This window comes from Balaenoptera ricei, chromosome 7 (genome assembly GCF_028023285.1).
Source record: "Balaenoptera ricei isolate mBalRic1 chromosome 7, mBalRic1.hap2, whole genome shotgun sequence".
NCBI lineage: Eukaryota > Metazoa > Chordata > Mammalia > Artiodactyla > Balaenopteridae > Balaenoptera > Balaenoptera ricei.
Window position 1 is genome coordinate 81,998,033 of NC_082645.1, and position 15,195 is coordinate 82,013,227.

General features: G+C 38.7%; 1 protein-coding gene across 1 annotated transcript in view; it reads right to left on the reverse strand.

Annotated features, from left to right (window-relative positions):
- DNAH7 (dynein axonemal heavy chain 7) overlaps positions 1–15,195 on the reverse strand; it is a 221,067-nt gene that overhangs the window by 975 nt on the left and 204,897 nt on the right. Inside the window, exons 60-63 of the mRNA XM_059927531.1 lie at positions 14,274–14,504; positions 11,483–11,635; positions 9,871–10,048; positions 1,467–1,570 (exon numbers count right to left, since the gene is read on the reverse strand). Of these exons, the coding sequence (XP_059783514.1) occupies positions 1,467–1,570; positions 9,871–10,048; positions 11,483–11,635; positions 14,274–14,504 (666 nt within the window). The remainder of the gene's footprint in view (positions 1–1,466; positions 1,571–9,870; positions 10,049–11,482; positions 11,636–14,273; positions 14,505–15,195) is intronic.

Here is a 15,195-nt window from a genome sequence, read left to right on the forward strand (position 1 = left end):
TTGGAGCCCTTTTTCTGGTTTCTCAGGTTTCAGCACAAATTGTACGAAGGAGCTAATTAATAAGGGTGCTAGTCTCTCTCCCACATAACTGGAGATCCATAAGGCAGTTTTTCAGATATCATTAAATACAAGGACTTGCAACCCTCAAGTTGGACGTATTTCAACTAAGTGGATTTTTTTAATGAGAATTTTTCTTACTGAGTGACTTCCTTGTTTGGGAGAATTATCCACTTATAAAATCCTTCTATTCACCGCAAACTTAAGAGTTTCCATGTGAAGGAAAAAAATTGATCCAAATCAACTTCTGAAATTGCAAACATTTGCCCTTGTGACTTTCAATTTGGGTCCCATATGTGAAACTTTCTCTGCCCACAGTATCTTGGTATATATGGTAGGTTTCTTGCAATTGGCTGTCAGCTGGTCCCTCACTGTACCTGTTAGAGCTGCTCTGAAGGATTATTGCCTTTGAGTAGCTCCCAGTGTCCTACAAACAGAATTCATGCAAAATTCAGCCTATATTTTATCACTATCCCAGACCACCCCTTCAAATTGTGTGAAAATCTATCTAGTCATCTTCTCATGATGCAGTTAACAGAAACTTAGTATTTATATAGCTTAGTATGCCCATGCTGAAGACGGGTGCCTAGAAAAATTTTTTTATGTGTATGGTTTTCATATAATAATCTTTTAATCTGCAAGTTTCACATTTTTAGGTCAAGGTATATGTAAGAAAAAACAAATCATAAACATATGTATGTGTGTGGATGTGGATATATGTATACAGTCAATCCTCATTATTCCTGGATTCTGTATTTACAAATTTGCCTATCACTAAAATTTAGTCCTAATCCTAACGTCAATATTCTGCACTTTCATAGTCATTCACAGGCATTCTCAGAGCAGCAACAAATGAGTCACCAGCAACCATGTTCCCAACTGAGATTGAACCTGGTGACATTCTGCCTTCTCGTTTCAATTCTCATAACTATAAACAAGTATCCTTTTGACGGTTTATTTAATGCCAAGGTTTTTGCATTTTTGTGTTTTTTGTTGGTGATTTTGCCGTTTAAAACGGCCCCTGAGTGTAGTGCTGAGGTGCTGTCTGCTGTTCCTAAATGCAAGACGGCTGAGATACGCCTTATAGAGAAAACACAATAAGCTTTGTTCGGGCATGAGTTACAGTGCGTGAGTTCAGTGTTAATGAACCAACAGTATATATTACGTAAGGTATCTTTAAACAGAAACACAAATAAAACAAGGTTATATGTTGATCAAGTAACAAAAATGTGACCATAGGATCACAGAAGCTTAACCTTGTATTTCGCCTAGGAGTTCAGTATTCACTAATTCAATGTTGGAAGCAAGTTTACAGAACACAACTACTGTGAATAACAAGGGTTGACTGTATATGTGTATGTCCTTGTATAAAATAGCCCCCCATGTATATATCATTAGAAAATACTAACCACAGGCACTGTATCATAAAGAACTTTGGGATGTGATTCTGCAAGTTTCTTGATCTTTCTATTCCAGGAAGCTCCATCCAGAAATAGTCCATGAATGAAAACACCTAAATATAAAAGAAGCAGGTTAATACAAGACTTTACATATGCATATTGATTGAGTTCTGAAGCTGAAATTCCTGCCAGTGAATGCTGTGCAGATGATACTAGGTCAGCAAATGAAGGCCTGCTCTAAAAGGAAGGCAATGTTCTAAGTTTGTGTTAACATTCTTACTTCAAGAATAGCTATACTTTGCCTAGTCAATTAATTCAGTAAAACTAGATGTGGAAGACAAAAAGAGGAAAGGAATTTTAAATGAGTCTACGTGAAGTTCTCTGGGCGAACGCTACCAGGTTTATATTTTAATTGACCAATGAGTATAATGTTGTTAAGAGTCCACAAAATCTACAAGAAAAGGTCTTAATGTAATTGTAGGGATCCAGTGGCTTCTAGGCAGCATGTGGACAAAATACCCTTCTGCTGATGTCTAACGTCCTGAGAGTTAAATTTCTCCTCCCCTTTTAGAATCTATTCTCAATCTAAGGCCACGCCTCAATCTGTATGTAAGAACACATGGGCGAACTCCCTCCAGAATGCAATGTCATACACAAACAGCTGAAGAACACGAATTAAGGAATCCATGAAACCTGGATCACATGCCCTGGCTATCCACTTATGTAAAAGCCTCATGAATTGAATCTGGGTATCTGCACATGAAAATATTCATTGTAATTGTTGCACAGATACGAAGAGAGGCAATGAGGAACTTAGGAAGACTTAGGTTTTATCTCTTAATGTGCTGTGTGACCTTCAACAATTCATTTAACTTTAGACCTGTTTTTTATCCAGAGAACAACTGGAAAATATTTGTAAAACAATAATGCCTGCTTTGTCTACCTAGTAGAGTTAGAATCAAATCAGCTATACTGGTGAAAGCACTCTTTAAAAGTAGGATATAAAAATCGACTTGGGCAGTGCTGTCCAATAGGACTTTCTCCAGTGATGGAAATATTTTATATCTGTGCTTTCCAATATGGTAGCCATATTTAGCTATTAAACACCTAAAACATAGCTGGTGGGACTGAGGGGTTGAATTTTAAATTTTATTTAATTTTGGTTATAAATTTAAAAGGCCACATGGGGATAGCCCAGTGATGGATGTTAAGGGAAGACTTAACCCTTTCTTCTCTCCAGGTTTTAACTGACGGAAAGCATAGTTGGAACAAAATGTCAACTTTATTAACTGGCAGAGCACTTGTCCAATAACTTCCCAAGTATTACTCTAGTAAAGCTGAATTACAAAATGCATCTTGAGCCTGGGGCCAGGTGGGGGGATGGACCTGCCTGCAGGAGCGAGAGAGGTCTGCAAGCACATCCTACATGCTAACGTCTCCAGCCAGATCTAAGCCCACTGGCCAGTCACAATAATAGATGGGAACAGAGAAAGTAGAGGAGACCCTACAGACAGGTCCCAGAGAGCCATTTAATACCCTGGCCCTGCTGACTTGTAAGCACAGCCCAGTAAATCTCTGACTCTAAGCAATGGGATGATCTATTCCTTACGTGGGAAAGATTATGTCATAGAAAGTAAAGAGAAGAGTTCATTTCAACACCTAAGAAAAGTGGCAATAGGGATAAAAGTTCCCTCTAACTTAACAACAATTTTATAAGAAATGTGATGGGGACAATCAAATACGTTTTTGTTTCTCATGGTTAATAAGGGCCTTATGGAAAACACAAAATACAAAATGACAGGAGATATTAACTGGGTCCTGTTTCACAGCTGCTCCTGCTCTGTGAGTCACACCTTTGCCTCTGTGAGCCATGGTCAGCACAGGGTGGTGGCCACAGCATCGCCAGGCCCTCTCGTTCACTCCTTCCTGTCCCCTTCCTGCTTTGTAGCGCTCTCCCTGTTGATGACTCTGAGTCACCATGTAGTGCCCCATAGTTCAGATAAGATGAATCTTAGGCAAACACATCTAGAATGTATGATGCTAACTCTAGGTAGATTTACAATGGCATTGTGGCCACTTTAAAAGTCACTTTAAGAGTGAGTAGCTTTTCTCATGACCCCAAAATACACAATACCCCACAAAAGACCTGGAATAACCAAAGCAATCTTGAGAAAGAAAAACAGAGCTGGAGGAATCAGGCTCCCTGGCTCAGACTATACTACAAAGCTACAGGCATCAAAAACAGTGTGGTACCGAAACAAAAACAAATAGATCAATGGAACAGGATAGAAAGCCCAGAAATAAACTCACACACCTACGGTCAATCTACGATAAAGGAGGCAAGACTATACAATGGAGAAAAGACAGTCTCTTCAATAAATGCTGCTGGGAAAACTGGACAGCTACATGTAAAAAATGAAATTAGAACACTTTAATACCATATGCAACAATAAACTCACAATGGATTAAAGATCTAAATGTAATACCAGATACTATAAAACTCTTAGTGGAAAACATAGGCAGGACACTCTCTGACATAAATCACAGCAAGATCTTTTTCAATTTGTCTCCCAGAGTAATGGAAATAAGAACAAAAATAAACCAGTGGGAGCTAATTAAATTCAAAAGTTTTGCACAGCAAAGGAAACCATAAAACAAAAAGACAACCCACAGAATGGGAGAAAATATTTGCAAATGATGTGACTGACAAAGGATTAGTCTCCAAAATTTACAAAGAGCTCATGTGGCTCAATATCATAAAAACAAACAACCCAATCAAAAAATGGGCAGAAGACCTAAATAGACATTTCTCCAAAGAAGGCATACAGATAGCCAAGAGGCACATGAAAAAATATTCAACATTGCTAATTATTAGAGAAATGCAAATCAAAACTACAATGAGATATCACCTCACACCAGTCAGAATGGCCATCATCAAAAAATCTACAAACAATAAATACTGGAGAGGGTGTGGAGAAAAAGGAACCCTCCTGCACTGTTGGTGGCAATGTAAATTGATACAGCCACTATGGAGAACAGTATGGAGGTTACTTAAAAAACTAAAAATAGAGCTACCATATGGTCCAGCAATCACACTCCTAGGCATATATCCAGAGAAAAACATGGTTTGAAAGTATACATGCACCCCAATGTTCACTGCAGCACTGTTTACAAAAGCCAAGACATGGAAGCAACCTAAATGACCATCAACAGATGAATGCAGTACATATATACACTAGAATATTACTCAGCCACTAAAAAGAATGAAATAATGCCATTTGCAGCAACATGTATGGAGCTGGAGATTATCATTCTAAGTGAAGTAAGTCAGACAAATATCGTATGATATCACTTACATGTGAAATCTATTAAAAAATGATACAAATGAACTTATTTACAAAACAGAAACAGTCTCACAGACTTAAGAGAATGAACTTATGGTTACTGGTGGGGAAGGGTGGGGGAGGAGGGATAGACTGAGAGTTTGGGAATGACGTGTACACACTGCTATATTTCAAGTAGATAACCAACAAGGACTTACTATACAGCACAGGGAACTCTGCTCAATACTCTGTAATAACCTAAATGGGAAAAGAATTTGAGAAAGAATAGATACATGTATATGTATAACTGAATCACTTTGCTGTACACCCGAAACTAACACAACATTGTTAATCAACTCTACTCCAATATGACATAAAATTTTTTAAAAAAGAGTAGCTTTTCCCATGATGTTTAATTTAACATTAGGTAAATGAGGTTGACGTCTTTATGAGCCCCAGAACCAGGCACATCCTGAAGTTTGTGTGAGGAGACAGACTGTCCACTGGTAGAGGTGAGAAAGAAAGAGAGAAACTGTGCTTCTAGCCCCAGTTGTTCTCAGGTTGGATCTATGTTCCTTCCCTTAGGGTCCCATGAGAAATCGTTCCTTGGGAAAAATTCCATTGCTCCAAATCATTCCATGGAATCTCCTTTTCTTTCTGGTAATTTGCTAAGCACGAAGGAAAAAGCTAGAATGACAAAAACGCTAAGCTGTGGATATCTGTATTTGGGGGAAAATGTCTGTGTGTGTGTGTACAAAATAATAAAATTCATGACTTAGTGAATCTCTATCAGCTACCGTAAATCAAACCTGGGCTGATTCTTTGGTATTCAGTAAACTGGTTTATTTAACTGATGGCTACTCTTTACTATGGGATCTTGGAACACTAAATGGTCTTTATTGATAAGTTGTGCTTTATACCTGCTCCACTGTTTTCAAGATAATTTTGGATTTTAATAAATTTGGATCTTTAATAAGAGCAGTTGTGGGTTAAATTCGTAAATCAGTGTAAACGGAAATACCAACTACCTTGTACAACATCTGAGTTTATATATAACAATTGGAAATTCAATAGTTTAATCTTAGATATTAACTAGTTTATAAACTTCAGGTAATGCTTTTTTAACTTCTATCTTTTAACTGAGTTCAAAAACATAACTTTGATGGGCAGCATATACTACTCAGACTTCAACTCAAATGCCATCTTCTGCCTTTTATCATAATGATATGAGGAAAATTGAGGGGAAAAAATTATTCCATCTGATTTAAATACTTAAGAATCAGCCACAGCTCTTCAAGAAAACTTTCCTTGAGAAATGTGTTGATGTTTTCAAACTTCTACAAAAATAGAGAAATAGGCCAAAGAGAAAGCAGCTAGCTAAGCATGAGAGCCAGATGGCCTGGCTCTGACTCTCAACTCAGCCCATTGCTAGCTGGGAGACCTTGGGCAAGTTATTTAACCTCTCAGAGCCTTAGTTTTCATCTCTGTGTAATGGGATAACAGCAGTATCTGTGCCAAAGGGTCACTGTGAAGATTAAACATTAAGGGCTGGGCAGTTTCTGGAACCCGTGGTGGTACAGAGCAACTCACAGTAAGTAACCAGGCCCTCCCTTTGATTTGCCGGTACCCAACTTAAACACTCTCCCCCTTCTTCCCAAATACTTAGTTGGAAACAAATTATTTATCCTTCTTGGTATGTTGCTAATCTATCTATATTTTGACTTTTAGGAGTGAGGGGCAACTCGGACTTCTATTTATTGGTCTCTTATAGCATGTAAAATAGTGAGCTGGACAGAGAAGGTTTTTTTTTTTTTTTTTTTTTTTAAGGCCTATTTAATTAAAGAAACAATAAACGAAACAACACAGAAGGTTGTTAAGCGCCCTTCAAGCATGCAACAATATGCCCATTCTCAGTGTGCTAGGAATAAAAGTATTCTGAACAAATGGCCAGATTAGTGATGGGTCAGGCATCTACACCTGGGGGAAAATGATTCGTTTTAAAATATCACTTTTCCTAATGATCTTTCTCACCTTGAATCTATTGTTCTTCAATGTGTTTGTGCAATAAAACTGTTCAAGTATTAAAGAAAACTGCAATTAACAGTAGCTTAGAAGTTTGGGTTAGATTCCATGAACGTGTAATAGATTAAAGCAGCATGATTTTTGGAACTTCTGTGGCAGCATTTGAGGGCCTATTAGGTGCCAGACACTGACAGAAACTAAGGAAAAAAGGATGACAGCAAACAAGGTCACCAAGGCCTCTTGGTGTTTGTATTATAGTGGAGGAGAGAGACAAAAAGGAAGGAAATGAAATAATTACAGAGTGTGATTAATGTTTTGAAGTTAATAAGCAAAGTTGTAAGAGAGGTTAACAAGGTGGAGTGAGGGCTTCAACAGATAGCCCTCACTTTTCAATTATTTGTAAAGCAAATAACTGCTTTACAATGTTGTATTAGTTTTCTGCTGCACAGCGAAGTGAATCAGCTATACACATACACATATCCCCTCCCTCTTGGACCTCCCTCCCCCCCCATCCCACCCATCTAGGCCATCACAGAGCACCAAGCTGAGCTCCCTGTGCTATACAGCAGGTTCCCACTAGATATCTATTTTACACATGGTAGTGTATTTATGTCAAACCATAAGGAAGTGCTTTCTGATGAACTATAACATATGCTCAGACCTGAATTTTGAGGAGTGCCCACCATGCTAAGTCTGCTTAGGAATAATACTACAAAGATCCCAAAGAGAAAAGAGCTTGAGGTGATCTAGGAACTGTGAGGAGGTCCAGTGTGCCCTGTGTGTGGTGGCACAGGATGAGCTCGAGAGGTAGACAGTGGCTGGAACGTGCCTGGCCTCATCGTCATGGTAAGGGGTTTAGAGTTTATTCTAGCTACAAAGGGAAAATGTCATTGTTAACTTACTTAGTCGTCTGAATTTCAATGGGGGCTTAGTGGTGACACGATCTGTTTACATTTTTAAAAAACTTCTGTGGCTTCTGTAGAAATGAAGGATTATAAGAGTGTAACAACACTTGTAGGAAGATAAGAGGCTAGAGCAAAAGTCTGGATAAAAATGGAGGCGGCAGGAGGATTGTAGATGAGCGACTGCATGTGATGTGAGTATGTGAGGGGGCAGAAGAATGAAGAATCCATGGGTTTCTGGCTGGACAGTGGTGCCGTTTGTCGAAATTCATTATAAGTTTTACACATCCAGGAGAAAGCAGAAACGGAGATGTCAGGCAGGCAGTTGGATACAGAGGTCTGGATTTTAGAGGAAAGATCTACACTGGACATTCAAATCTGGAAGATATAATCCAGGAGGTAATATTTAAAGACACAAAAAGTATGAGGTCACTTGGGGAGAGGATGCAATGAGAAAAGAGAAATGCAATTGGGGTCCTTGGGAAATCCAACATTTAGAGGAGGAATAGCTAGCAAAAAGCATGAATGTATCCGGTGAGAAAGGGAAAATCAGGAGAGGGTGATGACTTAGAAACAAAGTGAGAAGAATGTCTCTAGAAAGAAGAAGTTGTCAACTGGTAAAAACTGCTAAGAGGTTAAGATGAAGACAGAAGAGAATTCATGGGATTTGTCAACATGGAAGTCATTAGTAATTCTGAAGAGCATCAGTTGACTGGAGAGGATGAAAGGTAGACAGGAAAGAGGGAGTGAGAAGCTGGAGACGGCACGAGAATTGTGCTGCAAAGGGGAACAGAGGTTATGGGACAGTAGCTGAGGGGATACGGATGTTTAGACAAGTGGCATTTGTTGATTTGTTGTAAGATGAGAGATTCTGGTTGCATGCTGGTAGGAATTATCCAGTAGTGAGAGAGATAACTGCTGATTCTAGAAACAGAGGGTACAACTGAAGAATAAAAACCCTTGGCAGGAGGAAAAAAATGAGATCTGGACTATCCAGCGGATCTGAACTACCAGAGGGTGCAGCAGTCAACAGGTTTATGGATTTGGTTGTGCTAAAAGCCCTATTCTGATGGCTGCTTATTTTTTCAATGAAGGATGAGGTGAGATGTGGGGGCAAAGGGCAGGACAAAGAAGGCATACGTGGTTGCTTTGAGAGTGGGAAAGCAACTCTTCCAGGGAACAGTAGTAGGACTGCTTCATAGTGTTATGACCCTCCTTGAGATTTCTGACAGTCAAGGTAAAGTAAAACCACCCAGCACAGTAATAGGATTATCACACACTGTTGTGATGACACATCTACCTGTTAGTATCTTCCACCAGAGTACAGATTAGTTGAGGGTCAAGATCCTGTCTACAGTATTCACTGTTGATATTCCCCAGTGTCTAATAGAGCGAGCCAGTGAATTCACCATTCAGTGATGAATAAGGAAGCAGGATTATCTTTGACACATTAGTAAAAGCAGGGCATATTAATGATCATTTAGAAATTGTCACTTAAAGACAACACCATTTTGGTAAAATTAGGAATCGATAGTATTTTTAAAATAATACTTTTGAAAGGTAGTGGCCCCTTCCATTAAATTTGAAATAAAACATTAGGGTGGCCACTGAGTATTAAAAAGACAATTGATTAAGAAAATAAATTTCCTCACAACGTTTCAATCACAGAACATATGCTCATATTAGCTATTAACTGTATTAAATTTTGGAAGGACATATATAACAGGAAACAACGCATATTTTAGGAGTCTGCAAAGGTGTGCTCTTCGAGGCACCAAGAGATCCTTCCTTTTAATGCTGTGCTGCCTTAATTCCCCAAGGTCACCATAAGACTGTGGTTGATTATCCCATGTATTGTTCATTTGATGATTCCTTTCTACCTAACTTTTTTTTAGAAATAACTTCAAAATTACACAATTTTGTAAAACTAAAACAATGCAAGGGACATATACTCCTTATTCAGATTAATTTCATCCCCATTTATTTTCTTACTCTTGCTCTCTCTTGCTCACTCTGTCTCTTCACAAATTTTTTTTTCCTTAACCATCTGAGGGTAAGTTACATACGTGATGATTAAATTTTTAACAGCTGGGTAAAGTGAGCAAGAATGTTACATTTTTGTTCAGTGTTGAAATATAAGCCAACTCATTCCATCGCTGCACTTACCATCTTCCGGAGCATGCTTGTATTCTTTGTCTTCCATCACTTCATAGTCAAACCCAAGAAGATCAATAGGGATGGTGTATTTCCTGGCATAGTTCTGCTGGGCACCAGTCAGGAAGGCTTGTGTGAAGAAGAAGCCAGAAAGCCAGAACACTGGAGGAGGGCCGACCTCATACCATTGCTGTGGTGTCAAAGCACAAGTGTCCCGACAACAGGGTCTTCAACTTTGAATGCAACATGGCTTAATACAATTTGCCACAAACACTCCACCTATTATCTTCTAGGTAAACTAATAAGTAAGCTAACACTTTGAGGAATAAAAAGTCATACTCTCAAAGTCTGAAAAATAAGCAGCATATTCAGCATTCGTTCTGACTTCAATTTTGTATCCATTGCACCAGCTCATGCAATGATATGAATCATAATGTGCGTGAATGCAGATACAAATGTCTGTTTTATACATGCCCAGTGATTCCTTCAGAAAAGCTCCATACAATATTGAGTTTCTAATATACATTATTGCACGCTACATCATGTTGTTTAATTGAATAAAATAAGATCTCCCTACAAGGTCTGGTCAGACGACAATGTTTTTTTCACTTTTTTTCCTCTCTGATTATTAGTACCCGGTAGAATATTCCTTTAGAAGTTTTCCCTTCTACTTCACCAAAATACAGTGAATCTAACATATGAAGACATAATATTGTACAAGGAACTTCCAGAAGATACAGGGTAGTGAGAGCTTAAGATCTTTATAAATATCAAGATATCTGGATATTCTGTTCGTATCATATATTATAACAAGTAGTTGAGTTACTGACTCTAATAGTAAAGTATAGAAGTCAGTCTGAAGAAGTGAATTTGAAGAACTTTCCCCTATAAGAATCCAAGGTACAGTCTTCACTTTTCAAGAACAGTCTTAATCCTTCAGTACCAAGTCTAGTATCAAAGAAGGTCTATGTTATGGAAGGGGTGTTTTGTCATTTTACCCCCGGAGAAATTTCCTCACGGGCAATTTTTGATGTATTATGTATAGTACCTAGGAAATTAATCAATACTTCTAAGAAATATAATTGTTAATAATAACATAGTTAAGCACCAATATTGCCAGATAATTAGGAGGCTGGCTTCTGCCCACTCTACATTTCCAAGACAATTAGCCTTTGAGGTTGTTACTGACTTGGGCTGAAACAGCAATCTAGTGATTTCATGACCTGGAGGGGTGCTGGACAAGGAAGAAATAGTTCTCCTTACTAGTAGCTTGTCTGGCTTTCTAAGATGCTGTGCTGTAGGAATCTCTTTTAAAACTAAATATTTAATGGAAGTATCAACATAGCCAGTCCTTTTCTCTCTTCAAATGTCCTTGGCTTGAATGTCTAACGTCACTGAGCACAAACACCTGCTCCTAAAGAAGCTTTCAGAGATTCTACTTCCAATGTTAGTATTCTGACAATTCCATGTAACAGTTACACAAACTATATGCAATATTGGGTAGTGGTCATTTGTGCCTGGGATGCACAGGAAAACTAGAGAGTAATACTCATTACGTTAGGCATCTTGATGAAGAAAATGAAATCAGAAGAAACTTAACATATGAGCATTTGGATGAACTCACCTGCAAAAACTTCAGTCTTGCAAGGAAGTCATTCACATAGCTCCCAAGTGGTTTGAGGCTTGGGTATGATTTACCCATCCACATTCCTGGAATTTTGACATTCAGAATGCTGCTAACCACTTCCTCAAGATCTGTAGACATCACTACAAGCCCCTGAAACACATTTAACCATCGTTTAACACAACTGTATTCTAGATTACAAATAATTTTATAATTATATTTGTTTACAATTATGATTAGTTAAGGTTGAGCCATATAGCAAAAAAAGAAAAAGATATTTTCTTTTGCTCACAAGCTGTGGAGTCTTTGAATTATTCCTTAGAAAAATATTAACAATTGTAATCTAATCAAACTTTAATGGAAAATTTCTTTTATTGAAATATAATTGACGTACAACATTAGCTTTAGATGTACGACATAATGATTCAATATTTGTATACATTGTGATCATCACAGTAAGTCTAGTTAACATCCATCACCACACATAGTTACAGCATTCTGTGTGTGTGATGAGAACTTTTAAGATCTACTCTCTTAGCAACTTTCAAATATGCAATACACTATTATTCACTATAGTCACCAAGCTGTACATTACATCTCCATGGCTTATTTATTTTGTAACTGAAACCTTTTGACCCCCTCTACCCATTTTGCCCACCCTGGAAGATCTCAGCACTTGGCTTCTCACTAGCTATTAAATCACAGCCTAACTTTGACTTAGTTTAGTTGCCCATTAAATGGACAATTAATATATCTCTGTCCTGCCTTCTTAAAAGGAGAGTGATAAATATAAAATGAGGAAAATGATACAAAGTGCCTTGAAAGGTTAAAATATCCTGGATTGCAACTATGAAGTCTAATTGATCTTATCCCATTTTGAAATGTAAAATAGATCATTTCATTTCATTGCTTAAAACTCTCTGAAGGCTTCCCTTTACCTTTACACTTTAGAATAAAATTGAAGATCCTAAGAGATGGTAACACTTTGAGGCCCTTGAAAATTTTATTTGATCCTGCAATTGGGCCAGTTGCCATCATCATTTCTGTTTTCTTCATAGTTGACAATATAAATTCCAACTAACATACGGAAAAGATTTTAGAGAAAATTTAATGGATTAAACACCCACATTTCATTTGCCTCCTTCCCCAAACCCTGAAACAAGAGTAAAGGAATTTATTTGTTAGAAGCACAAGCCTAGGGACTTCCCTGGCCATCCAGTGGTTAAGACGCCACACTGCCACTGCAGGGGGCGCAGGTTCGATCCCTGGTCAGGGAACTAAGATCCTGCATGCCGCGGCGTGGCTAAAAAAACAAAAAAACAAAAAAACAAAAAGCCTACAAGTGCAGGAAAAATAGGAAAAGGCAAGGCAATATTGGGAGCTAAAAAGCATGTGGACTGTTGGTAGTTGACTTAGTAGTCAGGAGAAACTGGCAGATGGGAAAGTTAAGAATCGACTAGATATACACTAGGATACTCAAAATATCAATATTTGGAACTGATGGCCCTAGCTGAAAGGGAAGAGAGGAGGGTGGTGCTAAAAGGAGATTGTTGAAATCTGGCTTAAAAAATAGATTCCTGGGTCTTCTCCCACAAAACTGTACATTATCCACCTTGAATGAAACCTGGAAAGGAAAATGAAGACATCCCTACAGCGGAGGGGATGCCAGGCTCAGGTGGGGTCAGAATTCCCATACTGAAATCAGGAATTAAGTGAATTCATGTGTATTGATTGCTGAGCTCCCTGAGGCCTGTTTCCCCTTTTATCTCCCAGAATGCGGAAAGCCAGGCCTTCATCTTCCAGGAAGGATACAGGGAGGATCAGGTTAAGGAGAAACACAAGACACTGAATACTTCTTAGCCAAACAGCCCAGCCAGGTGATACCACAGCCAGCCGGGCCAACTCCTCTCTCCATAATAACTCGTATCCAACCACTCTTCTCCACCTCCACTGCTACAAGAAACCAACTCAGCTGGACTACTTCAATCACATAATTGGGTTCTGCCTGTGCTCTTGTTTCCCTACAATCCTTTCTGCAGTGGTCAGAGCAAACTTTAAAAATATAAAATAGATCATTTCATTTCATCACTTAAAACCCTCTGAAGGCCTCCCTTTACCTTTACACTTTAGGATAATATTGAAGATCCTAACCTTGGCCGACAAGGCCATCATGAAGCCCGTGCCTTCCTCTCTCTGTCCTACCACTTCCCTCGTGCTCACTCTACTCTAGACAAGCCAGCCTTCCCTACCGTGCTCCTGGACCATGCCAAGCTGCTTTTCTCAGGGCCTTCGTGCTGTCTGGACCCTCTGCCCAAACGTTCCATGGCTTGTCCCTCCCATCAGGCCTCTCTCTTCAGAGCAGCCTGACCCCAAAAGACTGAGTTTCCCACCCATCATTCTCTACATCCTTATCCCATTTTATTTTTTTCCACTGAACTTACCAATGACTGAAAAAAATAAATTTATTTGTTCATTTTTTAATTGTTTGTCTCCCTAAGAAGTAAGCTCTACGAGAGCAGAAGCTCTGTCTTACTCCTTAACATTTTATGCCTTCTTAGCATATATTCCATCCAACAAACGATCGCTATAGGTACCACATTCTATACTCATTTACACATTTATTAACTGTCAGCCCCAGAATTCTATACACTTTTTAAGGGCGGGGATTTTTTTTTTCTATCTCCGGAACCAAGAACAGTGCTTTCACAGAATTTGTGCCCAATAAATATTTGCTGAGTAAATGAATGATATGTTTATTTCAATGATTTTCCCTTGCTGTACTTCTCCTTACCTTGACTGCTTTCTGGATGTTAATGCATGATTCTCTTATGGTCTGCAGCAACTTATTGAACCGTCCCATCTCTTGGACAAGCACCGTGTTCATACTCTGAGTGTAAGTGGTTGGGTATCTCCTCATTGCAGACTCAACATCAAAGTTGTTTGGAAGTTTGCCCAAGATGTCACCAGCGACCTCATGTACTACTTCATCCGATGATTTTGCACCAGGCTCTGCTGAACGAGACTGGAAAGAATCCAAACTACGAATCAGAAATCCTCATAAAAGTCTAAGAATTGCTGGATAGGAAAACTCCTAAAGTAAATTTTATAAGAATGAGTACTATTGATACTTTGCTATTTTAACTATGATTCTTCTCCCCACGAGATTTATTGAAGTGTTGATAACAGGCATGGGAATGGAGTTTCGGGAGAAAAGCAATTGTTAGAAGGTAGAAGGTCATGTACAATGTTCAGAAGCAAAAGAGGGTCTGGAGGAAGCAAACAAGCTGCACATTGTGCTGCCCGGGGGTCAGGGGAAGAGCAGATGATGCAGACAGAGGGATAAAAAACGTTCATGTTGGGGGTGGGTGGTCAAGTGATGATGGGCATCAAAGCCCAGGAGGACAAAATCTGGTTTTGCTTTGAGAAAGCTCGCCACAAAATATATTTGGTAATAACTCTGGTGCCTAGTGGTTGCCAAAAGCAGAGATAGAGTTTTTTTTTCCTTGAACCAAGAGGGCAAAGAAAATAAGCTCATCTCCTCTAAGCAGTTGGAAGAGTTATGGCGATAAGGCAGACTTTAGGGATTCACACTGGAAGCAAGGAAGGGGAATTTCATTTCAATTTTTATTTTTTATGTTTATATTATAGTGACACCATGTAAATGAATCTATATTTTCTGGGAAAACCCTTTAAGTCCTCAGAATAAATGAATG